Raw genomic sequence first — 26137 nt, 5'->3', positions numbered from 1 at the left:
ATCTCGAGAACCGTAGGGCCTAGGAGGTCCACCTTTTTTATGTATGTTGGTCTTAAGGGGCATGTCAACCCATCCCATTACCACTTATTTCATGTATAGCGCCACCTAGTTAAAAATTAAAAAAGCAAAAAATTAGGTGTTTTCATCACAATATCTCCTGGCTGACAAGGTCAAAACTGCACGAAATTAAAAGTGTAGGATCATTATGACACCCTCCGAATGCATGCCAAGTTTTGTGTACTTTTGTTCATGGGGGCCTTACAATAAAATAATTTATGTGTACATTTAGTGGCATTACACCAACAAGGATTCCCGGGACACTGAAAGACCGGGGTACACAAAACTTGGTGGGCATGTACCCCCACATGGATAGCATGGAACCGTCATTTTTTGTTTTGATCTGTAGCCCCCCCGCTGGACTGGACCCCCCGAAAGGAGGGTAGGGCGGCGGTCATAATAAATAAATAAATAACATTATGCTGATACCTTTTGCCTTTCCCAAATACAATGTAGCCTACAGGTGTAAGTGACCTTTCATCAATTCAGTTGCAATGGATGAACTGTGATGAACTGCCCTACTTGTGATTGTTTAGAGATTTTAAAGGTTTTATAACAATTCTACATCTTCTTTGGCTATTCTACAATCTATTCACCTTTTCAGCACCAGTAGGCTACTTTCTGTGCAGCCGCACACACACACTCAGGCATGCCAAACAATTATACACAAAAGTTTCAAGAGTGGGGGATGGAGTAAAATATGGAGACAAATTGAAGTGTGATTTATTTTCGCGGAACGGATGTACAGGACTGAGCGGCAGTCATATTTTGTACCGCTATGCGGTACATCTAGTTTACTCCATGATACATATTACACTGCAAAGGAAAATATAGGGAATATATTGCCATCCAGTGGTGAATAATAAGTATTAGGCTACTGACTGCTTTTAAACTGCCAGCTGTTTGAAATTAAAATTATGAAGTAACTAATAACATAAGTTACTAATACCATTAAATGTATTTATGACATTCAATCAAGGTGTCACACCAACCCCTATACCTAAGCAAGTAGTCATAAGATGATGGCAAGCAGCAAAACAGGACAAATTCAAGTCAAATCAAATCCCTAACTCTGGGCTGTAGGACACTTACTGGATCTGTTCCTTGCTATTTGAATTCCATGATCCAGCTTTATATTCCCAATCGCCCACTGCGGTCCTCTGATGACCATCTGCTAGCTATTAACGCTAGGTAAATATTGAAGACTCTTTTCCTTGGTGATTTCTAGGTGGTAGAATGAGTTGCCTAATGTTCTGCGTTCCTGCAGTTAGTCAAGAGGGGTCTAAAGACTTGATTAATTAGAATTATGGTTTGTATATATATTTTTTTTTATTTTTATTTTCATTATTGATTTGATATTGTTGTTGACATTTTTGTTATTATTACTATTTTGCTTAATGTATCCTTACAAGAAAACTGTTAATTTCAACTATTGCAATGTTCATATTCTGTAAGTGACTTTGGACAAAAGCATCTGCTAAATACAATATCCATAACCATAAAACAATACATTGTAAAAAGAAAAGCGCAGCAATATGCCAATTTAAAATAAATCATATTGTTTTATATGCAAAACTGCCAGGTAAAGAAAATGTTCACAGATTGAAGACAACCTACCATCACAGGTTTGATCTGGTCTTTCTCACAGCTGAACACAAAACATAAAATTAAAAGAATGTAAGAAATTATTATAATTATAATTAAGAGAATGTATTGTGATTTTAGCATTGCGAAACAGAATCTATACATGAGAAAAAGAAAAAAGTAAAACAGTCTTGTACATATTAGAATGTTGTGACACAACAATGACAGGAGAGTTCTAATCAGTTCTATTCAAAAGAAGCAGTGGGTCGTGCATCACAGAGGATATTTATGAAGTGTCACGACTGTTTTAAAATAGCTATTCACTCATAATCCACCCTAACTCAGGAAATGGGTTTATTCAATTTAGGCTGATTCAACAGGGACTTCAAACCTAATTTAGGAGCAAATAAAGTTTCCATAAAGATATGATCTTTAAACTGGAAGAGGAATTGAACGTGACCTGGCGAGGATGAGTCTATGCGCGCCGAGTGAGAACATCACTCCTGAGCAGGAAGAGGCTGGCACCCAGGAGGAGAGTCGTGAAACTCCAGACCCAGACAGCAGCGCGGAGAGATATGAGCCCACTGCTGACGTCAGTACTGCGGATGAGTCACCGGCGTGTCACTGGGACCTGCTGCCTGACGTGTGTCTGCATCACGTGCTCCGGTGGGTGGGCGATCAGGACCGTGCCCGGGCCTCCCTCGTCTGCAGCCGCTGGCACCGTGCCACGCGCTCCCCGGCGCTCTGGCGCCGCCGCCGTTTCTGCTTCATGGGTCGCACGTCCAAGAGCCAGCGGCCTGAGCAGGAGATAGCGGTGGGGTACGCACGCTCACTGGGCGCCTTCCTGGAGGAGCTGGAGGTCCTGGTGGTGCTGCCGTACAGGCGCATGGTGACAGTGGCCCGGAGGATCCAGCTGGCACTCAGGGCGCTCTTCCTGGAGCTGTGCGGCGCCGGTGCTCGACTGCGCTCTTTCTCCGTCAGGAGCCTGGACCTGCAGCAGGACGTGTGGACGAGAGGGACGCGCAACGCCGTCGTCCACTGCCTGACGCACTTCCTGGGCCACATGGCATCTCACCTGCTTCACCTGAGGCTGCGGGGCTGCCGGGCCACTCTGCCACATGGGCTGAGGATCCTGGAGACCGTGGCCAGGGCGCAGCAGCAGCACCTTGCCTGCACGGGCTCTATGTCCGGCGGAATCGTCTCTCTGGACCTGGAGGGGTTCTTCTCGGCCGACGTGCCCATGCACAGCCATCAGGCATTCCCACGCCTCATCAGTCGCTTCTACAGGCTAGAGTGTTTGATCCTCAGCTACAGCTGTGTGTCTGATGAGCTGCTGGAGGCGTTGGGGTCGAAGGTCAGAAGGTCAGGTCTGAAACTTCTGAAGCTGAAGTGCCATTACGAGGAGCCACACTCTCAGGTGGTATGTGGGTCCGCCTGGTTCTCACTGGTGCGGAGCTGCCCTGAGCTCTGTGTGGAGGTGGACATCGAGGGGGTCACCAACATAGACAGACTGCGGAGGATCCTGCTCCCTGATGTCCCTCTGTCCTCCTTCGCCATGTCAGAGTGCAACTTCAGTGAGCAGGACATCAGCCCCAAACCCATATTCAGAGACATACTACCACGCTACTGCAGCCGGCTACAGGTAGGCTTGGGAAATTATGTAGGCCTATGTTAAGAAACATGACTATCATTTGATGTACAGTATATGTTAGGAAACATGACTATCACAGTCTTTTAAAGTTGGAACACCACCTTCGAACTTTAAAAGACTGTTAAATGACCTATACATTATGCACCAATAGGATAGGATTATGCAAAAGGCACGAAATGGTGAAAAACGTGTTTTTTTTTTAGTTTAAACATATTTTCATTATATCTCTTATGACTTAACATAACATAACATAACATAACATAACATAACATAACGTAACATAACATAACATAACAATGGACAATAGATGGACAGAGATGGACAAACAGCTCTGATTTGTCATACAATCATATTGTCCCTCGTCCACAAACCCTTAATTGAAAGTGTACATTTAGCCAAGTGCAGTGAATTTATTTAATAACAGCTGATACACTTACACTGGTCTAATGAATAGTATTTGGAAGATGCTATTAAATCCCGGAAATCCCCTGATGTTAAAAGGCATAATAGTGTTTTAATACATTAACCTATTAAAACAATAGCACATATAGGTCTGTGTAGTTAAGTATAAAGTATCAATTGATTAGGCTACTTCTAAATATTAACAAAATGCACTCTTAATAGGCCCTACATTGTCAATGCCATAAACAGGCACTCTATAAATGGTAAATAACATCATGGCTCTTCGACACCATTATGTTTGAGAGCAGGTCTTGTCTGTGGAAATCGATAACTGTTATGAGTCCGTGGACAGGGAGCTACTTGATCTACTGATGATGTGCAGCCAGTTGCACACCCTGGTGGTCAATGCCTACCTGGACATCAGCTTTGTGGAGCAGGTGCTTGAGTACTGCCAGGAGACCAGATGCCCTCTCAGGAGCTTTGATGTAAGTCAATCAATCAGCCGTGACATGAACATCTGAAAATGAGAGAGTGTGTGTGTGTGTGTGTGGTGGGGGAGATAAGAGGTGAAAGAGGAAAGGAAAGAATGTTGTGTCTGCTGCTATAAATGAGTCAGCAGTGTTCTAAAGATTCCAGATTTAAAATGTAGCCAAATCCAGATTTAGAAAAGGTGTTTCTCCCTACTCCATTTAAATCAGTTATTGTAGTCATTGTACTTCAGACTGAATGAACTATAGGCTACAAAGTTGCCCGATGTAATTCAACCAGTCTGACGGCAGTGAGTTGGTTTTGGTTTTGCACAGGTGAAGGTGTGCTACCTCAGTGCAGGAGACAGCCACGAGGAGAGTGAGGAAGAGAGGCTGGAGGAGCTCATGTCCTTTTACAGCCACTTCACACACCCAGAGCTCCAGCTCTCAGTTGAACTCTTCCCCATTAAATGACTTTACAAGTGGATCGAACATAGATTTCTATGATGAGTTCATTTTTTCCCCTTATCACCACCACCAGGAAGCCTTATTTTACACAGCCATAGACAGGGATTGCTAAGCAGAATGCATAAGCAGAAAAGCCTACATTTAACATCATATGCTGTTATATTTACCGTACTGGCCTAGGTGCACATGTGAAGATGGATATTTGTTTGCTATTGTTGTATCAGCTAGGCTACCCTGTGCACCCAAAGTGTATTGGCCTACCTGTCAACAGTATTTTCATACATACAGGCCTACCAGTTTACAGCATCACACAATAAATAGGTCAACAGATAGGCCTCACCCCTTCATTGCAGATTCATAGACTACAAAAAAAATGGTCTATATGGTAACAGTTTCTGGGGTTTCAAGCAAAATATATATTCCATCCCCCAAAAAATGCACATAAAAACCCTTATCGGGACATATTATCTACAGAAATCTACTAATTTATCTGATAGAAAAAAATGTCATCAGCACAGCTGTTTGTGCTTTGATCAATCCCATTTCGATTCAGTGACCTTGTAGTTCCGTTAAGCGGCGACATTATTGGCTATTGTAATGTTTTAATATTAAGTAGTAGGTGCAATGGTAGAATAACTTATGGTGGTAGAGGAAGTTGGCCAATCGCCTATCTAGAAGATTAGTTCTAACGTCATTATTCATGAGTGTGGGGCCACCACGCCATACAGCTTGGTCCATCTGTTATTGTGTTGGCTGCAGCCAATTGGCTAATGCATCAGACGGTCTCGAGCTTAGGTTAGTGTCTGTGCATTGGTGAAATAACGATTGACTGTGTTTGCAGAGATTTGGGGACTGAAGGCAACCATGTCGTCGTTGTGGAGACCGTTTTCCATTTCGGAGGGACCGTGTAAAAATGTAGGTTTAAGGGGTGGATGCTCGCAGCAGCAGCACCATCCATTGACCTCAATTCCATCATCATCATGTTTGAGTAACGTTAGCATTAACCATACAGGCGCTGCAGCAGTCTATCGTTCCCAAGACTTCTATCATTCGTGTTCGTCAAAAAGGACATTGGCTGCTGCTGCAGTTGGTGGAAGGAAAGTAACACACCCCGGGAAAGCCATTCTTGCAGGTAAATATTTGTTGTTTTGTGAAATGTACATCTATTGATTTCCCCGGCGTCTGTCTGGACCGCGATGTTTGTCATACCAGTGAACGGGTACGACCGAAACAACCATGCAGTTAGCCTGCTAGCTAACTGTGCATATGAGGAGACGTCTGTTTTGCCCTTGCTTCCCACAATCTCAGTTGCACAGCAAGTTTGATCATTTATTTGTTTTAATTTGAAAATCTACTGATAAGATATACACCACCTGGCAAAGCTAATCTGTTGTATGTTGATAAACTCACGTTTACCCCACACCACCCAACTTAGCAGCTAAATGACTGACCTTAATAAACGTCTCAACTTCGTAACATTACATTACAGCCCCCTATAGGATAGAATAGAACAGTTAGCGGGCTAGCTAAACGTCTTTGGAGTGTTATCAACTTGTTACAAAGTAACGGCTTTTTTATAACTCTTGTCAACTAAGGTAGGTTAGTGATTTCCAGATAATCAGGTTACCACTTAAAACCTTCCGAGTTTTGTTGTTAACAGAGTTACTTACTCTGTAGTAGAGCACATGTAGAGCAGTTTATTTTAGACCTCCCTTGGCAGGACTCTAGCTCTGTTGTTTACAGTAACGTTAGCCTAGTTGTCCATTCAAGTGCACAGTAGCCTACAGTAAACGCATTAACATGACTGTGCAGTGTGCAGGCATGCTATGCCATCCTTTTCTCTTCTGTTGCAAGACAATATAAATATACAACGTTACGATAAGTTATTCATTTCTATGAAGATTAATATTATGTTAGAAAATAGTCCTATAATCAGTCTCTCAACTGTTTTAAGTTTTGTTCTTCATTCATGGTCTGTAAGGTATACCACATATCTCTGTGTTTGCCTCATAGGTGGGATTGCAGGTGGGATAGAGATCTGCATCACCTTCCCAACAGAATATGTCAAGACACAACTTCAACTAGAACACCGAGCCATCAACCCTAGATACAGGGGCATTGGTAAGGAACTTCTATTGGGCTGGTTGGTTTTCATTCAGTCCTAGCTATTGACTCTTTCATTGAAACAGCAGCACTGCTGTATATGGTTGACCATTCACTCAGCATCCTTGTGTTGTTGTGCTCACAGGGGACTGTGTAAAGCTGACGGTGCAGGATCATGGCCTTAGAGGTCTGTATCGTGGCCTCAGCTCCCTCCTCTACGGCTCTATACCCAAATCAGCCGTACGGTAAGAAGCACTGGTCGTTACTCTGACACTAAATAATCTTCCTCATGAATGTTCCCTTGTCTAAATCAACGTAATCCGCCATGCAGGTTTGGCACGTTTGAGGTGCTCAGTAATCCTATGAGGGATGCCAATGGTCGCCTTGACAACACGCGTAGCTTGTGGTGTGGCTTGGGAGCGGGCATTGCTGAAGCTGTGTTGGTAGTCTGTCCCATGGAGACGCTCAAGGTGGGTTGTCAATCAAATGTAGCGCAGAAGCATGTGTTTAGAGGGAAAAACGGTCATAAAAATTGAACACTTCAACTAAGCATGCTTCATATAGCGTGTATTATTTATGTTATTTAATTTTTGGTTAGGTCCTACTGATGCTGTGATACTTATTGATGTTGTTTACACATAAATGCATACTGCAGATGAATAGATTGTTATAAAAGTGAAATGTACGAAAAAAATGTTAATGGATTTGAAGTTAAAAGTGTTCCAGTCTTTCCTGCTCACGCCTTATCTTCCCTTATCTCAGGTGAAGTTCATCCATGACCAGTGCTCACTACGTCCGCGGTATCGCGGCTTCTTCCATGGTGTTCGTGAAATCATAAGGGACCAAGGTAATACTGAGTGCTTAAGACTGTCCGACAGTATCTCTTCATTTAGCCACTTAAGACTCAGGTCTGCTGCTCCCCCTGTCATTTCAATAACAGGATGATCAACTTTACCCCTTTGTGTAGGCCTTTGATTCTTATTTTAACATTGGCAAATTACCATTTCTCGAATAAAACTTGTTCAGACTACTTTGGCACTAAACAGTGATGAAAGGTTCCCTTCAAACTGAATTCAAACGGCCACGGTTTGCCTGTCATTATTGCACATATAATATTACATCATATAAAAATAGGTCCTATTGAATTTTGTAGGCATTCGAGGCACTTACCAAGGGCTGACAGCAACAGTGCTGAAACAAGGGAGCAACCAGGCCATCCGCTTTTATGTCATGAACTCCCTACGGAATTGGTACAAAGGTGAGTGGCTTTTCATCATGCATACTAAGCTTGGCTTGCTTTATGAGTCTAGACCTCATAAAATGTTTGGAAATGTTTTTTGTTTAGGACAAGTGTGACCTCTCTGACCTGCGTTTCCTAGGTGATGACCCCAGACGTGACATGCACCCAGTGGTGACCGCTATGTTTGGTGCCACGGCTGGCGCAGCCAGTGTGTTTGGCAACACGCCCCTTGATGTGGTCAAAACCAGAATGCAGGTAACGTGTGCTGATAGACAAATATACTCTAGGTATTGGCAGTGACGATGACGAGAGACGATGTATTTCTCACTGCAGTTGTCTGGATTAGTCTGTCATTAATTAGCCACAGGCTGCTAGCTGTCCTGGGATTAAAACAGTGTATAGATCTTTCCTTGTGTAATTTGGCTATGAGTATGTAGTTTCGGGGGAATTACGAAAACAGAATGAAACCATCGTGACAGATCAAATTAGTTTCATGTAGGAAGTGTGACGGTAAATACAAAGGAAGGACTGTAGGAGTTAAGGATGAAATTCCTGTAAATCCATTCAGATTTGCCCAGCCTTTGTGTTAAACCATGGTTGTGATGAAGTACCTGTGAATCTCTAGGGCTTGTTAAACCTTCTGTCTTACATTTCAGGGTCTGGAAGCTCACCGCTACAGAAGCACGGTGGACTGTGCATTCCAGATACTGAAGAACGAGGGACCCCAAGCGTAAGCATCTTCTGCCAATTAATAAAACTCTCAAGTATTCATGTGGGGTATGCCGTGGCCTACTGGTTAGGGCTTCGGGCTTTAAACCGAAGGGTTGCCGGTTGGATCCCCGACCAGTAGGAAAAATGTGGGCGGGGTGAAGTGGTTGAGCACTGCTCTCCTGCTCCCCGAGCGCCACTGTAGCAAGGCAGCTCACTGCTCCGGGTTAGTGTGTGCTTCACCTCTCTTTGTGCTCATTGTGTGCTTCACCTCACTGTGTGTTCACTGTGTGCTCTGTGTGTCATTAATTCACAGATGGGATAAATGCAGAGACCAAATTCCTTGTTTAGCCCATAAACCTGATTTACGATTTACATTTACAAACATAAAGTAGACATCTTGGGTGTGTTTGGCTTATGCCGGGCCTTCCACCATAAGATTTTTGAGCAATTTCACAGTCGGCAACTAAATTTACAAAGTTGGAATGAAATTTCTAGTCTTGGCGTGGCTCATGCAAATAGTGACCTGAACAATATAAAAACCAATAGTGACCTCTCCAACACCAAACAGGAAGGGCCAAAATGTAGGCTTTTGACAAGCCGTGGGTGGGTTTGAGAAAGTAAACCTGTGGGCATTGTCAGCAAAGTGTGTTTTCTTTTATTTATCCTTTATCGCAACACACTTTCTCCCCCATACCGATATTGCTTCTGGAGAAAATATTGAATATTCATTCTCTCATCTAACCTTGTGCTTCCAGGTTCTACAAAGGCACTGTGCCTCGACTGGGCAGAGTGTGTCTGGACGTGGCCATCGTCTTTGTGATCTACGAGGAGGTGGTCAAGCTGTTAAATAACATGTGGAAGACCGAATAGGGAGGGAGAAGTGCCCTGGTACTTACCTGAATGGTGGAGCGGTAGACAGCAGATAGGGGAAGGTGTACTCTGGCTAAGAGTGCTACAGGTGCTACATAGGTTTAACTGGGAGTGCTACATAGGTTTAACTTGGATTCCTTTCCAAAGAGAGTACACCATCTGTGTCTGTGGAGTTAAAACAAACTGCTGACAAAGAAGCTAGATGTTAATGCACAACTTTGTTCGTTATCGAAATACTTGTTCAGATGTTCAGCCTTGCACAATATGTTTGTTTTTATTTTGTTTTTTTTTCACTGCTGTAAACTTGTTACAAGTGTCTTGTTATTCACCATGCTCTTACATAGTTTGGTACAGAACAAAAACAATGTAGTGTATGGATACCTTGTACCTAAAAGAAGTGTTAGTGAGCAATACAAGAAAATGCTCCATCTTTAAAACTCTGAACAATTTCTCTTCCTCGGCATGAAGTTAAAGTAGCTCTGTGGCACTCAAAAACAACAAACTACAGTTGTCATTTTGCAGATCAACTATAGCTCAAAGGCTCATGGTGAACCTATGCTGCTTTGATATTTTAGCACTATTTTAGTTTTTGTTACATATTGACATGACACTGAAGTATTCTTATCAATTGAGACAAATGCAAGTAAAAAGATTTCCCTGTATTTCCCATGATTAACCATGTTTACTGTCTGGTGTATATTGTTCTAGTTCCCCTTTATAGCAACCAGTCCAGAAGTCATTTTTACACTACCAGATTTGCCGCAATTGTGGAACACCTGTCTTTTTTAGATAGGCGGAAAGGGGGGGGGTCGACGTGGCCCACCAATTTCACCACCAAGGAGGGTAGTGTTTACGTTACCAAGCTATGGCCAGAAATTGGCCGGTTTCACGTGTAGTTGTCCGGCAGAAAAAATTATAAGCCGACACAATGTCCAGTAGAAAATATTCTACATTTATTAATTAATCAATAACATTAAATAGGCTTATATTGCACATCATGTAGCCTACGATATGTTACCACGACAACTTACATATGAACTTGTTTTTTATTTCAAGTTTACACAAGCAGCGGGGTAGGCCTACGTTCATTCTGAAATCATGCCGCAAGCAGGGAATTCTCGAAGTTGCGTTAGGCTACAGCAACGCTAATTTGTTAGGCATGGTTTCAAGTTATTTATTGGGACTATTCCTATTTTAGGGGGAAAATCCAGAGCAACTGAAAAGATATCACAACCACCTGGTCAAAAAAAAGTCTGGTATAACCTGTGATACATGCTGAATTCTGCACACACACACGTTTATATTATTTGGTGTTTTATTTGCAAATGATCAATGAGAAAACACACCTATGACCTATGAGGGAAAACATGATTCAACCTCCCCTCCCCTCCATCTGTACTGTATGGAAAACTACACGATTTTATTTGACAGTATTTCACCATTCTGTACAAACATAGCCATCATAGTTCTGCAGAAAAGAGTGGAAGCATATCTGGGTATTTACATCAGCAGTAGACAGTAAGCACCTCAGTCAGAGTGTGGAATTGAGACGAGTACTACGGCCTACAGAAGCAGATTAGCTGGAGATTAGACCAGCATCAACTCAATCTCAACTCTCCGAGAGCTGCCTGCCAGCAAGTGTAAGGATGAACCATAACAGACAATAAAAAGGCACAGTGTACCACCACTGCATACACCACCTCCCTCCTCTCCTCTCCAGCCTCTCCTCTGGTTGTGTACTCCGTCCTGCGTGAGAATAAAGCAATCTATCGGGGTCAGACAGTTCATTGTAGGTCACTGGACGATTAGGTGCTGGTTCAGCAGTGTTTCTGTTGATGAACTCTTCATAGATTGGGGCCAGTGATCTTTTCGTTTTTTTTTTTTTTTTTTTTCACTGGATGGTGCAGGGACTGGGGTCTGGTCTGACTACCTCCTCCATCTAGAAACATGACGAGAGAGAGAGAGAGAGAATGTAAACAAACATGACAGGTGTTCAGGTGGGTGGTAATCTAAATACATTACTGTTAGCCTTAGGGGGCGGGGTTCTACAAGATAAGTGTTTATTTTTGTCTTTCATGTTGACAGACTGAATGGAGAAAGCCTCTAGTATCGGTCATGAAATGTCTTTCTTGTAAAGGCTTGTAAAAGCTTCATTGATTTCCTAAGGGAAAGCAGCTCAACATGATGCACACCTCACATATTTACTAATGCCTTAAGGTAGGTAAGCTATAGTATTACATTCATGTACAAATATAGGCATATGAGTGTTTGTGTGTGTGTGTGTGTACTCACATCCTCAGACACTTGTCTTTTCCCCCACTGGCGACTCTCTGGCCATCAGGACTCCAATCCACAGCAAACACCTGACACAACATTTTAACAAAAAATGCTTTAGCTTACTCTGTGTGATAAGTTACTAAAATGTGTGAGAAACAGAGGCTCCAAAATATTCACAGATAAGTTAAAGCGTTTTTTTAAAGTGTATTTTTGGGTCTTTTTGCCTTTATACTGACAGGAAATGCACCCAGACCCAGCACACCAATCTCACCAGAGAAAGGACATCAATTAAACATGTTTTTTATCCGGTTCGACTCAGTCGACTACTCAGAGGAGTGCTGCAGTCAGCTGGATGCACTCCCCCTGCTGGACCCAAATGACCCAGACCCCTTCTCAGAGGAGGATGTCAGGCGGCAACTGAGGAGATGCAAGCCAGGCAAGGCCCCAGGGCCCGATGGGATCCCAGCAAGGGTGATTAAGACCTGTGCCACTGAACTCTCTGCAATAACCCACCCACTCTTCTGTGAAGTCTACCATCATTGCAGAATCCCCACCCTCTGGAAAACCGCTACAATAATCCCAGTACCCAAAACACCACGTCCCAAAGACCTGAATGACTTCCGCCCCATCGCCCTCACACCCATCCTGATGAAGTGCCTGGAGTACCTGCTGCTACAAAACATCCTGCAACATGTCCGTCCACATCTGGATCCTTTTCAATTCGCCTACAGGACCAAGAGAGGCACTGAGGATGCTGTGGCATGCCTGCTGCACCTCCTCCTACAACACCTGGATTCCCCAGGCACAACTGCCAGGATTCTGTTTGCAGATTTCAGCTCTGCATTCAACACCATTCAAAGACACCTACTGATCCAGAAACTGCGCCACCTCAACGTCCCCTCCCGCCTGATCCATCTCCTCCACAACTTCCTCACCAACAGACAACAGTCCGTCCGGGTAAGCACAACAACCACACCTGCACTGACCTCCAACACAGGAGCCCCGCAGGGTTGTGTACTAAGCCCCTTCCTATACACCCTCTACACAAACGACTGTACCAGCCCCTCATCCAACACCATACTCCTCAAGTACGCCGATGACACCGCGATCCTTGGCCTCCTCACAGACACTCATTCAACCCAAGAATATCTCAACACAGTCTCTCACTTCACTCAGTGGTGTGGAAATAGCTACCTCAAACTCAACATCAGCAAAACAAAAGAAATGGCTTTTGGATCCACACAAACCCACCACCCCATCATCATTTCCAATGAAACAGTGGAGACAGTAGACCATTTCAAATACCTTGGACTCACAATTGACAATAACCTCACCTTTGAACATCACACAACAGACATACAGAAAAAGGAAACCAAAGACTGTCGGGAAAAGTGCAAAACTAAAAGGACTTCATGTTGCCCCTCATCTACTCCTACTACTGTATACCAGCATTGTCCAACCCATCCTTTTATACTGTTCCACCTGCTTCTTCAACATCCTTACTGTAAAAAACCGTAACAAACTCACCCAACTAACCAATACTGCTACCAAAATAATAGGTCTACATACCCCAAACCTACAAGAACTAAACACTAAGGCCATCGCACGTATTGCTCATTCAATAGCCCTGGACATTACCCACCCACTCAACCGCTACTTCTCACCCCTACCCTCTGGCAGGAGGTTTAGTAGCATAAGGTGCAATAAAGCCCGCTTCAGCAGAAGCCTAATCCCCCTAGGAATCCAAACACTCAACAACACAAAGACCCACAGATAAATATATGCAGTGCAAAAAAAAAAAACAAATGTATGTTTTTCCCATGAAAACCCCAATATTTTATGTAAAGGTCTATGTCAGTTGCCTGTGATGTATGTAAGGTGTATGTCAGTATGTCATTCCCATGTATGTGTTCATGTATGTACATCTCTGTGCCTGTGACCATGAAGGATGAAAAGCTGTATGGAAAATGTGAAAAAGAATTTCCCCAAGGGGACAACTAATAAACTAACTAACTAACTAACATTTGGATAGGACAGTGAAGAGTAACAGGAAGTAAGTGGGTGAGAAGGATGGGGTGGGATCGGGAAATGGCCGCAGGTCGGATTCGAACCTGGGTCCACGTGGGCACTTGTACCCGTACATGGTATGAGCACTGTAGCCTGTTGCACCACAGCATCCCCCTAAAGGGCCTCATTAGTGAAACTTAAGATAATAATATGAATCTGAAGTGTGCACGCTACTGGAAATAACAATGATTGATAGCTAAGATCAGACATATTCCCAGACATATTCCAAAATAACCCAACTGAAGAGCTTTAACTGGTGAATTCAGACATGAGCCAGATATGGCCTTCACCTCGTCAGCGTGTCCCGGCAGGTCAGTGTGTAGTTTGCCCGTTTTGACGTCCCACACTTTCAGAGTGCTGTCGCTGCTGCCGCTCACGAGCAGACGGCTGTCCGCCGACCACGCCACCTGGTACACGGCAGACACGTGGCCACGCAGGGACGACAGGTACCTGACAGGAGAGAACAGGAAGTCAGGAACTCAACACCTTCATGCGAGGGGTATGAACAAAGATCCTTTAGAAATATCCCATGAGTCTCTCATTTACTGATTTTGGAGTTAGGAAGTGCTACCGGTCTCAGGGGTACTACTGAAAGTTGCAAAACCCACATCACACAGATACAGGAAACGGCTCTGGAATTAACAGCCTCTCTGCCATGAATTATCACGACACTGTATGGTGTTCTAGAAAGTCCCAAAACTCTCACATTGAACATAGAACATTAGGTTACTCATTCCACCAATAAGGGAATCACTGAAGAAAAGAGGCTTGACTGTAGCCTCTTAGCGTTGATGAATGGTCAATACAACAGACGCTTAGCAAAGGACCGCAGTGGACGAGAGGAGATAGAATTGCATGGAATTAGTATAATGGCTACAGAACTGGGACGCGTTTCCCAAAACCATAGTTGCTAACGCAGTTGGTTGCATTGCAACCAACAAAGTTGCTAACGTAGTTGGGCGCTGGCCGGTAAGCAGAAAAGTTGAGGGTTCAATTCCCAGCTGCCACCATTGTGTCCCTGAGCTAGGCACTTAACCCCAAGTAAGTAATTCCCACAAAGAAACCCTGCTGTAGGTTATCTGAGCTCTCTTACTTGCCGGTGCGTCCTTCCCAGATTTTGATGGACTTGTCGAAGGAGGCGCTGGCCAGCAGGCGCGTGTCTGGCGAGAAGAGGACCTCGTTGATGAGCGCTTGGTGACCTGTGAGGCGTGCCACGGGCTTCTTCTCCTCCGCTGGGTTCCACATGAACAGCGTGAAGTCGTCCGAGCCTGACACTAGCCGCTCAGAGCCCTGGCCCTTAGGGGAGATGACAGACGGTGGACAGTGACCGGTGGTGAATAAGAGCTCAGGCAGACTTTTTTTGGTTCCTATAACTTATTCAGGAACAACCCCTTTTTTGCAACTAACATGGTTATGGGGTATATGGGCAATTGATAAGGACATTACAACGTAACTTTTTACTGATAATATAATGAATTCTGTCAGCCTAGTTAGTTCAAAAGGAAAACAAACAAAAAACACATTCTCACCCTGACTTTGTTATACCGTTCCAGGGCCTTTTCTTTGATTTCCTCTACTGTAAAACACATTAAATAAAGAGTAATAAAATACAGGTAACTACAGAACACACACAGATAACACATGAATAAACAGTAATGAAAGACAAGTTAACTACAGATAGATAGATAGATCAAATACAGATAGATCCAGCACACGGAAGACATTTTTTTGTGTAAGTGCTACTTGGTGTGTCTACATACATGAGCCTTTGAGGTCCTGCGCGTTGATTGTAGCCGTGGCCGGCTCGAAGGCACCGGTCCTGAGGACGTAGTCAGTGCTGAGTGCCAGAGTGTTCACCCAGTGGGCATGACCCTGGAGGGTACGACACTGGACCCCCTAAGAGCGAGAGGGCAGCCAAGGTCAAAAACATGCCAATGAATTAAAAACAGCCATTGGGAATATTTATTACAACAACCCCACATTGCATTTATATAGTGAAATCAATGTGTAGCACCCACCAAGGCACAATAAACCAAACTGAAAGCCTGAGGGTCCTATTAAAGGTGCTATAAGCGATGTAACACAGTTTCTGAGCCAACATTTTTTTTGTCACATACAGTTAACATCACCTCACCATCCACTAGCTGCCTGCGCCCCTAATACACTGTAAAAAGGTCTCCGTGGACAGCCTAGGCTCCAAAAACGGCCACAAAAACAACTTGGGCCAACCTTGCCCATAAAAACATAAGAAACTGTTACAGCAAATCACCGGCGAGATGCACGGGAAAACACACCTACATACGCAACTTGCTTCAAAAACTTTGTCAAATTGCTGCGATGTGTCTCTTGAAATCAAGACTTAATTCACTCTATCTTGTGATGTATAGAAATGTCATCATGCAAAGCCCCCACAAACCCACTCACATCCTTGGCCCTCCAGACTTTGATGGTCCGGTCCTGTGAGGAAGTGTACAGGAGGCCGTCCCCGCCCCACTTCACACAGGTGACCGACTGGGTGTGACCCGTCAGAATCTTTTCACAGCGGCCCAGGACCGTGTCCCAGATCCGAACACTCCCGTCCTTAGAGGAGCTGGCCAGGTGCCGACACTCTGGGTTCCTGTGACGAAGACGGTGGTGATTAGGACAAAAAGCAGAACAGTTCCAGTGTGGAGAAAAGGTTTGTGAAAATGCTCCTCATAGGCTGCAAAATAATTATCAAATAGTTTTGCTCACAAACAGCAAGTCATTATAGTATTGGCAAAAATTATGGATTACAGCAACATCCAAAAATCACAATTAAACAATTGAGATAAAAAACATGTCTGAATCTATGTTCTGAATGGTGAGTTTGAAACATGTTTAACACTGTTATGTTTAATAGACCTTGGCGACATTATAAACACCATCTGTAGTATGGACAAAACCAAAATAATAGGCAACCCTTTAGGGCACATACGGTCATTGAGAAATAACTCAGCCATTCTAAATACAGAGACTCCTTCTGTTAAAGGCTTACAGAGCACACACATGCCTTTTAAAGCAGATCACTAGATCCACAGCAGCAGTAGCAGCAGCAGAAGCGTTTATAACTCACAGGTGCAGCGGCTCCCAGCAGAGCCAGGTGATCCACTTAGAGTGGCCCGTAAGAGTCTTGCCCAGCTGCTGTCCTGTAACCGGATCCCACAGGCAGATCTGCAGAGGACACATTGCTATCACTAACACAACACAACACGGCAAGGCACAGCATGGCACGCCATGAGACAGACGTTAGAGCCACACGCGCCCCACTAAACTCATCATGTTCGTCATCACATAACACAGACTTGCTCCAGATCTGCACCTGGATGGCTTTGCAGCCCCAGGTTAGCTGTAGGGGCACTAAGGTTCTTCCAGGTGACCCAACACACAAACACGTAATGGAGGTAATTTGGGGTGCCTTTGTAACCCTCACTTCCATTTTAAGCACCAGACCTGTAAGCCTTCATGTTAGGGCTGCATGATTTGGGGAAAATATCTAATTGTGATTTTTCGGTCCGATATTGCGATCGCAATGTGATTAGCAATATTAATTTTGAAAGTCAAGCTTCAGTTCAATATTCCAAATTGCGCCTAAATTACGGGCCACTTCTGATTGGTGAACATCAATAGTGCATGAGAAGCAGTGCACTCCTTTTCGGTGAGCTTCAATCACTGTTACACAAGCACTGTTACAAAGTTCAAATTGCGATTTCGAATAAAATTCGATAACTTGTGCAGCCCTACTTCATGACAAAGAAAGGATCAACTTAACTTTCATTAGGCTGGTTGTGTATATTGCTCTCTTACGTATACTGACTGGTGCTCTTCAAATTGTTATAATATACAAACAACTCTTGGATTCAGTAACCTTGTTGTTATTTGCCAGTGCCTTGTGCATCATGTTCATTAACTGCTTTAGGAACTGATGTATTTATTTACCTGGCTGTTTTTGCAGCCTGAGGCCAACTTCTTGCCATCCGGAGACCAGGAGATGGCCAGAACCCAGTGTGTATGGCCTGGAGGGAAGGTGGACAAAACGGTGGTTAAAAGACAGACACAGCCTGTCACATGCTAATGGCATTAGCGCAGGCTTAGGCAGTCACCTTTAGCAGTATGGTGGGGAGTCTCCGTGCTCAAATCCCAGAACCTTACAGTGGTGTCACCTGAGCCGCTGGCTAAGTACCTGTTGAAAGACAAAAACAATTTTAAAGGACATGAACTTAAAAGTGTGATTTGTTTAAACACCCTGGCAGAGCAGCCATTGTAAGTCTGTAAGTAAATTACTCTAAAGACAACTTCGTCTCCGCTAGGACTCAGCTGTTCCTGAGTCCTTGAAATCATCCTGTTTCACTAAACTCATAGATCCAGGTTCCCAATATGGGTTATTCTGTGTCAAATAATCAGAATCAGAATCCAGGAACATGGTTGCCGCATTGTCTCAGATTTTTCTCAAAGTTTGTCTACATCAGTGTACCCCAAACTACGGCCCGCCAATTCATTTTTGGGTGGCCCCCCAAAACATGTCCGTGGTATATAGCATCTGGCCTGCACAGGAGTACGACATCGTCAAACTATGACCTCCGTAATTTCCCCCATTCATTCTCTATGGCGAGTCTATGTAATACTCTTTTTGTCCACTGGTGGTTGTTTTGGCGCTGTTTTGCGTTTGCCATCGAAAACGGAATGAAATGTAGGCCTACCTGCAAACAATGTAAGAGGCCTATGCTGACTAAGTATTCTAAAAGTTTATCAATTAATTGTTAATAACTAATTAACTTCTATTCAAGTCATGGACTTTCTGGAATAATTATTTCTATTTTTATTCACTCATTCAAATGTTCATAGAGTTCACAAAGTTCTCATCAGGTTATTTCAGATGTTTTTGCCAGCACTTCATAAAACTCTCATAGTTTGAGAACTTTAAATTATTTGTAGGATATTGTTTGTTCACAACACGTTTAATTAGAACTAATAGGAGACTTTAGTCAGAGCCAGACTTACTTTCCTGTAGGGCTGAATGATACAGAGATGACTGCTTCAGTGTGACCCTCCAGGGAGCTTGTGCAGCGCGCTACTGCCCGCACCCTGAACACAGCCTGGGGCTGGTAGACCACGGGCAGCACCTGCTCTGTCTCCACACCCAGGGCCTGCACACACGTCCTCAGGGATGACACCACTTCAGCGTCCTTCACAAAGAACAACAGCGGCACTGGCTCTTCCTGTGTTGGACGATGGAGGAAAGGGGCATGTGTGAAAACTGGGTCAGTGTTTGTTTACATGCGGTCACCTCACTTCTGTTAACAGGAAATTACTCGTCTTGATGTGTTAATTGATTGTCAATAACACCTACTTTGCACCTACTGCAACAACTTTCATCATGCATCCCTAGATATGATTATTATCTAAACTGTAAATCATGACTACTAGGAAGAGTTTAAGATCAACTTTACATTAACATTTATTCATTTAGCAGACACTTTTATCCATAGTGACTAACAAAATGAGGAATAACATTCAAGCTACATTGTAACGAAGACCTTCGGTAACAATACTACAAGCAGAGGGTGAAATAGCTGAAGTTTAAGTACTAGTCATAGTGTGTAGTTGAGGGAGATCGTGGTAGGAGAGGTAGGTAGAAGGAAATATGCAAATGTAAATGTAAGTAGGAGGTAAAAAGGAAGTGCATGTAAGGTGTGTTGGGTTGTTAGACGTGTTAAAAGAAGAGGTACTCTCGGATAGGGATGGGCAAAGCGAGGCTTTGAAACACTGAAACGTTCGAAGCAATCGTGCCGAATTGTTCCGAAGCTTTGAAACGATTCCGACACCTCAGAGCTGTTTAGGGTGAAACAAATCTGTCAAATGCTTCGTATTGGAGATGTAGCCTTTAAAGTTCGTGGCTCGCTGTGTTACCCGTGTTCAGTCTTTGTCAAAAGCTAAGCAGCATACCCGTGGTCATTTACTGGATGGGAGACCACATGAAGTCACAATAAAGAGAATCTTATTGCTGCCACTATGTGTTCTCTAAATCACTTTCTTCTTATAAAAACTCTCGATTTTTGACCATTCTGAGAGTTTAGTTGAAACTGTGTGGTTAATGGTGAAGTAAGAAAACAGATACGATCTGAAACAATACCTTACACATAGCTGCCAACTCTCACGCATTGGCCGTGAGACACACGCATTTGATTAGTTTCACACACTCACACGCCACACCCCCGATTTCTCACGCTGAAGTGTCAACCCGGTCGGTCAGATGCCTGAAAAATGAGTTTAGCCTTACTATAGATCTACCTGTTGAGCCACGGTTATGCTTTCAGAGACGGTGAGAGGGTTCAAGAGCACCCCCTGTCTGTGGAATTTTCTAAATTTTCACTCATTTGCGATGCTACTTCAGAAGCCATCCCATTCGCATCTCCCCCGCATTTCCCCGGCTTCAGGTATGCTTTGAGTATTATTGAGTGTTTTTCACGCTGAAGTGTCAGCCTGGTAGGTCAAATACCTGGCAGATGAGGTTCAACTAAACTAAACCTATACATATGATATCACAGATCATGTGAACAAACGGAATCTAAGCTTTCCAATGATATTAGCGCGAGAAAATTATCATTGAACGGACATGCAGGATTAGGCTAATCATATTTGCATTTTGCACAGTGCACACCCGTTACTCTCGGTTTAATATCTCACTAACCCTTCACACAACACGTGGCAAACCCAATATCACAATAAACCGCAAACCATACTGTATACGAGGATATAAAGCATTCCTCTGTGCAATAAGTGGTACATTTTTGTAAATTGCTCAGCCATAGATTATCCCACTATCATGGTTCTTATATTGTCAGGTTCCAGCTAATCCCACTTACACAGATAAATTAATATATTTATATTGGCATGCTTCCTAGTGACATTAATGCAATATGAAGAAAATCAAATAATGAGACACAAATATTGATATAAAGCCTGACATAAGCCATATGCAAACATTCACATCATGCAGATATGGGTACATCCTGAAAAAGGAATAGCATGTAGTAGGCTATAGGCTTACAATGACCAATATATTATCTTAAATGAACTAGCTGAATAACACAGGTGACCACTTTTGCATAATTTCATGGAGTGCTGAAATGTTTCTGAACTGTGAAATGTAGGCCTAGCATATGTTTTTGTGGTTGTGAACTTATTGCCATATCCATAAGGGTAGGAATTTCACGGCGGGCACGACGGCCATGGCCATCGTAGCCCCTTGCGTTGGCCGTGAGGTCCCTTTGAAAATCAGAGGTTTACAGGCCACGGTGGCCTTGGTGCCACCTTCTTTCAATATTCTGCTTTGCGTCCTACTAATAGCGATTTTTATTTAGCCTGTGGCCTGTCAAAATAATCTTAGCATTCACAGCGCAAATTAATTTAGTCATTTACGCAGTGGAGAAAGTGGCAGCGCAAGAAAGAAAGTGCGTCCAAATTCACCCATTCTCATGTTGAACTACTCGCGAAGTAGCCTATTCATCACACAGACACCACGTATCACATGAAAGAGGTTTTTCTCAGCTTTTAAACGATGTTAGCCGATAATTGCTGTGTTGAACGGTTCGCGAGAAAAGTAAATAATATAATTCAATTTAATCATACATTCTACTGAAGGTGTTAAGTCCCCCATGATCTCCATACCCATTCATCTCGGTGTAATACTTTACGAACCCTTCTTTTAACACATGACAACCCATATATCAGAACAAACAGGAGACCTTACCGAACACAAAAGTGTAAAGCAGTCCCCTGTACAGTTAGCCGTTCCAGAGTAATCCAATTTTGAATTTGCAGTAAAATTCGACATACATGGATGTCTCCAGATTTGGGCTTTAAGTTTTACAATGTGTTTAAATTGTTCCACATAATTTCATAACGGGCCAAATACAAAATAAATGTTACAAATATCGCCTATATATTGGTAAATCAGAGGACAGCTGACTAAGAGTTTGTAAAAGTAGCCTTAATGATCACAAAATGCTAAGCATGCATCTAGGCTATTTGAGTTTCTTAAAGCTGAGCTGTGCTTAAATTGTTCAATACATGATTTCATAACAGGCCAAATATAAAATAAATGTTATATATAGCCTAGATATCTGTAAATATTAGATAGTCAGATGATTTACAGTTCTATGTAATATGTCATGTTTTCATTTCATGTTTTTGTAACGTTTCATACAGTGATGCAGGTCTACTGCAGTGAATAGGCTAAATACAACTTTGATCATTGTTATAGCCTACTACTAATAGTTAACTTTGGCCTTTGTGCCCCCCACCAAATATGCCCAACTGAAGGCCAAGTGGCCTTGCCCCCAGAATGGTGACATTCCAAGCCTGTCCATAACTATTCCACCTGTGTATGCATGGTCATAATTCTGAAGTGCAAAATAGCTTAGGCTACAGCACAAATGTTTCATTAAAAAAAAGCAAGTCTGACCTCAGAATTTATTTTGAAAGTGCACCTGATTGATGCATTTAAAAGTTAAAATATAAAAACATTTCTTAAATTCTTACCAAACACCCACCCACTTTTAAAATTGTTAGTTTGGACCCCCCCACACACACACACACACACACACACACTTTTGCCGTGTGAAATACCAGTGCTGTTTTCAGCATCTGTTTAGTGCTTCATTGTCCTTTTCATTGGATTCTCCCATTTGCGCCAGAATCGGCTCAAACTTTTTTTTTGTTACACGATTCTCCCATTCTGCTGTCACACACACAGTGACAAGCGCCAAATCCCCTGCAGTGTTGAAGAGATCAGTCGTCCCCCTCACTTTTGATAAAGTAAAAAGCCTTATAGGTACGCCAAATAAATAATAACCTATAGGTTTACGCTAGGCTATGTAAAACTCCCCATTAACAGCATCACGTCACTAACCACAGCGACTGCACAATCTCGTATTCACTCTGTTGGATATCTGAAGCTAGTTTGTCTACTTAGATACTGTAAATCCTCAAATTATGGCCGGGGTCTTAAGACAAAGTACAGGCCTTTAGGGGCACGATTGTATTCGAGACAGCCCTTTATTTCTTATGCAAGTTTTATTTTTGAGACATGCGTTTCTTGGAGCGCATACTGGTAGGCCTTCAAAAGCATGACATTTTCGGTTTAGTTTGATATTTAATTTACTTTTGGACTGTTTGATTATATTGTTAAATGTTGGGACTGATGGGCACTGAAATCTGGGGAGGTATTTGATGATCACCATTACTTATTCAGTTGAAAGAGTGTTGGGATTTCAAACAAACCATCCGCTTTCATGCGTTCATTGAACATCTGCAGTGCTGTAATGGAAACCTTATTGCGTAGCCAAGTAGCCTATCGAGTTATTTTTAAATTATGCATGATTTACTTTTTATTAATTTCGTAGGCTGGCTTTATTTTGTTATATAGAAGTATCTAAATAACCTGTTAAAATGTACCAGAATTCAGGAAATTGCATCTAGTCCAAAAAAATTTTTCTGGGGGAGGACCCCATACCCCCCACTGAAATGTCCCACCCATTTCCAGAATGCCTCCGACGCCCATGGTCCTACTAGTAGGCTAGATCCCTTTGATACCAATGTTAATTTAACTCTAGGACCCTGGTCCCAGGGATGGATTACTGCACAGGCCTTCCGGGCCCAGACCCAGGGGCCCAAGGTGTCAGGGGGCCCTGAAGCCCAAGCCTTTGCATGGAATCATTGCCTCAATATCAACACATCAGGATGTAGGCTATGAATCTGATTGAATTTAGTATTGGCCATCCCCAAAATGCACCAGAATACAGGAAATCACATCAAACTAATTAAAAAAATTCTGGGGGAGGACCCCCAAACCCCCTTGTGGGCTCAGGGGCCCAAAAGTTCATAATCCGTCCATGCCTGGTCCCTTCACCTGAGAACCACTGATGTACGTTTTTTTTTACTGTACGGTATAATGCTGAATGAGCCAAACAAAAATTTCCGCAGCAAAATTTTGGTTGGCCCCACCAAATCTCACTCCAAGGTTTTTTGAAAAGTTGGCAGCCCTGCCTTTGTGGTGGATCGACAACGTGCCATTGCGTTCTGGACCATCTTTGGCAGTTTCACCGCACAAGCCGGTGTTGGGTTGGGTATGATTAACTCCGTCTACTCTACAGTCTACCAACTGTAGTCAGTCAACAGACTGCAGCAGATGTTCAGCATCATCTGTCTTTCCATACAGACGAAAATGGCATCCCATCCGGGCCCAACGATGTCAGATCAGACGCCTCATCCACTCACCTTCTGGAGGAGGGCATTACAGACCAGCTGCAGTTTGTCCGGGCCGATGTCGAGAGGAACATCGAAAGGTGATCCAAGAGCCTCACCAGCTTCATCCTGAAACTGGATGAGCATACGTTCCACTTCCTCTCCACTCATTATCCCTGCTACACATAATAATAAATGGCAATGTCATCATACAAGAATTACTAACGTTACGTTAAACTGTAACAAGTGCTGTTAGCTGTGAGACATCTTCGCTGGTGAAGCTAACTCGGCAACATGGCAGAATTATCATACGCAGGCTTTTGCGAACTACGACAAGTCACATGCTCTTAAACGTTTCGGATTCGTAGATGGGTCTTCGTTTCATTACATTATAGGCTACCGTTATATTATACCCTTATCCTAACCTCTGTGGGGATTTTCTTGCTCACTAACTAGGCTAACTTTAAATTGCTCCGACAGCTGATTCGGACAACGTACAATATATCTTGTTGATAGCCTACGTGCGGGGAAGTAGGATAATTTTTGGGTGAATCCACCATACAAATGTTGAAAACTGAATCGTATGTGTTAAGTTGAGATAACGTACCCTGGTAGTATATTGGACAGATGCTCGGAGATGTAGCTGACCAGAAAAAGTTAGTTCACACGTGTGTCCATTTGACAACACAGACGCAGTTTAATCGCATCATACTTCGTCATTAACATGCGACCACCACTGACGGTTGGTCGGGTCGGATCCGGTCGGATCATGCTGGTGCTGACTGCCATCTTGTGGCAATGATTTGAACAGATGATGACTAGACGCATTGGTGTTTTGTGGTAGGCCTACAATTTCTGTGTTTGGTGTTGTCCGTAACCCGAGTGTTCACGTGCCATATCTCAAACATTAGGCTATTTATGAGTTGCCCAGTGCTCTCCGTTCCTGTGGTAGTTTTGGGTCGTTTAAGAGGGGTCTAAAGACATTCCTGTTCAACATAGGCTACACTTAGTTCTTTAAGCGCTTCTTATGCATTGTCATTGTTTTTTACATTTTGATTGAATGGACATTACTGTTTATTATTGAGCAACAACAAAAAAACAATTTTCCCTTATTTTCATTGTTTATTTTATTAGGCTATTGATTGAATTGACATTGTTTATTATTGTGAATCTCCTTATTATAGTTTGACCAACTTTCTAATCTCTTCCCTGTTAAATTTTAAATATTATGTTGTTTTTGTATTTGTGTGTCGCTTTGGACAAAGGCGTCTGCAAAATCCCATAACCATAACAATTTATCACAAAGTAGGCTGATTTTAAAAATCTTGTATAGGCCTATGAATTAAATGTTAGGCTACCTGAACTAATGAACTGCATGCACACATTACCAAATTTCCCTCACGGGATCAAAAAAGTATATATACTTATATACTATATACTTATACATTAAGCATATATATGCATTTTGTACTTTATTTTCTCTTTTTTTCTTTTTTTTTTCTTTTTTTTTTTTTTTTTTTTTTTTTTTTTGTTGTTACTCAGTCACTTAAATTTGGGCTCCTAAATTATAAACATTTAATTGCAATAGATTACGATCAGTGATTTGTCATCACCGCAACAAATGTCATTACCAGAACTGCAATATTATCACCATCACCATGCATATTTATACCAATAGATTATATAAATTACAATAAATGACAACAATTAGATATTTTTGACAATGTTGGACAGTGTAAATTGCAACTGGATTAAAACAGATTTGATATATGGGATTTATTTAAAATACATTTATATTCCAAGCCAGGGTCATGTGGTCAAGTGATAAATCAAAAAATAAGATAGGGTACTTAACTAACTACAATTCAAATAACTACAATTCATGTTGCAAGTAAAATTCAACCATTTTAAGATACAATAGACTTCATGTGAAACCATGAAAGGTTGTAAAAGCTCATTTAATCATTTAATCTT

The 26137-nt window shown here is 42.6% G+C and overlaps 3 protein-coding genes across 4 annotated transcripts; 2 read left to right on the top strand and 1 right to left on the bottom strand.

The window, feature by feature from the left end:
- Positions 1-1933: 1933 nt before the first annotated feature.
- Positions 1934-4648, top strand: LOC125290958 (F-box only protein 39-like). The gene is made up of 3 exons (XM_048237434.1): positions 1934-3283; positions 4003-4179; positions 4498-4648. The coding sequence occupies exons 1-3, from the start codon at positions 2111-2113 to the stop codon at positions 4633-4635; spliced, it is 1488 nt and encodes a 495-aa protein (XP_048093391.1). The 5' UTR covers positions 1934-2110; the 3' UTR covers positions 4636-4648.
- Positions 4649-5358: 710 nt separating this feature from the next.
- On the top strand, positions 5359-10229 carry slc25a1a (solute carrier family 25 member 1a). The gene is made up of 9 exons (XM_048237438.1): positions 5359-5761; positions 6643-6750; positions 6878-6977; positions 7064-7202; positions 7495-7579; positions 7886-7990; positions 8112-8227; positions 8629-8702; positions 9439-10229. The coding sequence occupies exons 1-9, from the start codon at positions 5494-5496 to the stop codon at positions 9551-9553; spliced, it is 1110 nt and encodes a 369-aa protein (XP_048093395.1). The 5' UTR covers positions 5359-5493; the 3' UTR covers positions 9554-10229.
- Positions 10230-10455: 226 nt separating this feature from the next.
- On the bottom strand, positions 10456-24863 carry nle1 (notchless homolog 1 (Drosophila)). Of its 2 annotated transcripts, none has more exons than XM_048237436.1 (13): positions 24771-24863; positions 24197-24342; positions 18917-19134; positions 18019-18098; positions 17855-17931; positions 16992-17089; positions 16322-16514; positions 15658-15793; positions 15427-15473; positions 14991-15193; positions 14188-14347; positions 11846-11916; positions 10456-11492 (listed from the first exon to the last, which is right to left on the bottom strand). In XM_048237436.1, the coding sequence occupies exons 2-13, from the start codon at positions 24332-24334 to the stop codon at positions 11480-11482; spliced, it is 1434 nt and encodes a 477-aa protein (XP_048093393.1). In that variant the 5' UTR covers positions 24335-24342; positions 24771-24863; the 3' UTR covers positions 10456-11479. The 2 variants fall into 2 exon arrangements, with proteins under 2 accessions (XP_048093393.1, XP_048093394.1); XM_048237437.1 differs by having other exon boundaries at positions 24197-24339; positions 24771-24857.
- Positions 24864-26137: the final 1274 nt, after the last annotated feature.

Source organism: Alosa alosa, chromosome 2 (genome assembly GCF_017589495.1).
Source record: "Alosa alosa isolate M-15738 ecotype Scorff River chromosome 2, AALO_Geno_1.1, whole genome shotgun sequence".
Taxonomy (NCBI): domain Eukaryota; kingdom Metazoa; phylum Chordata; class Actinopteri; order Clupeiformes; family Clupeidae; genus Alosa; species Alosa alosa.
Note: the sequence above shows the minus strand (reverse complement) of the source record. Positions and strands in the feature narration are given on the sequence as shown.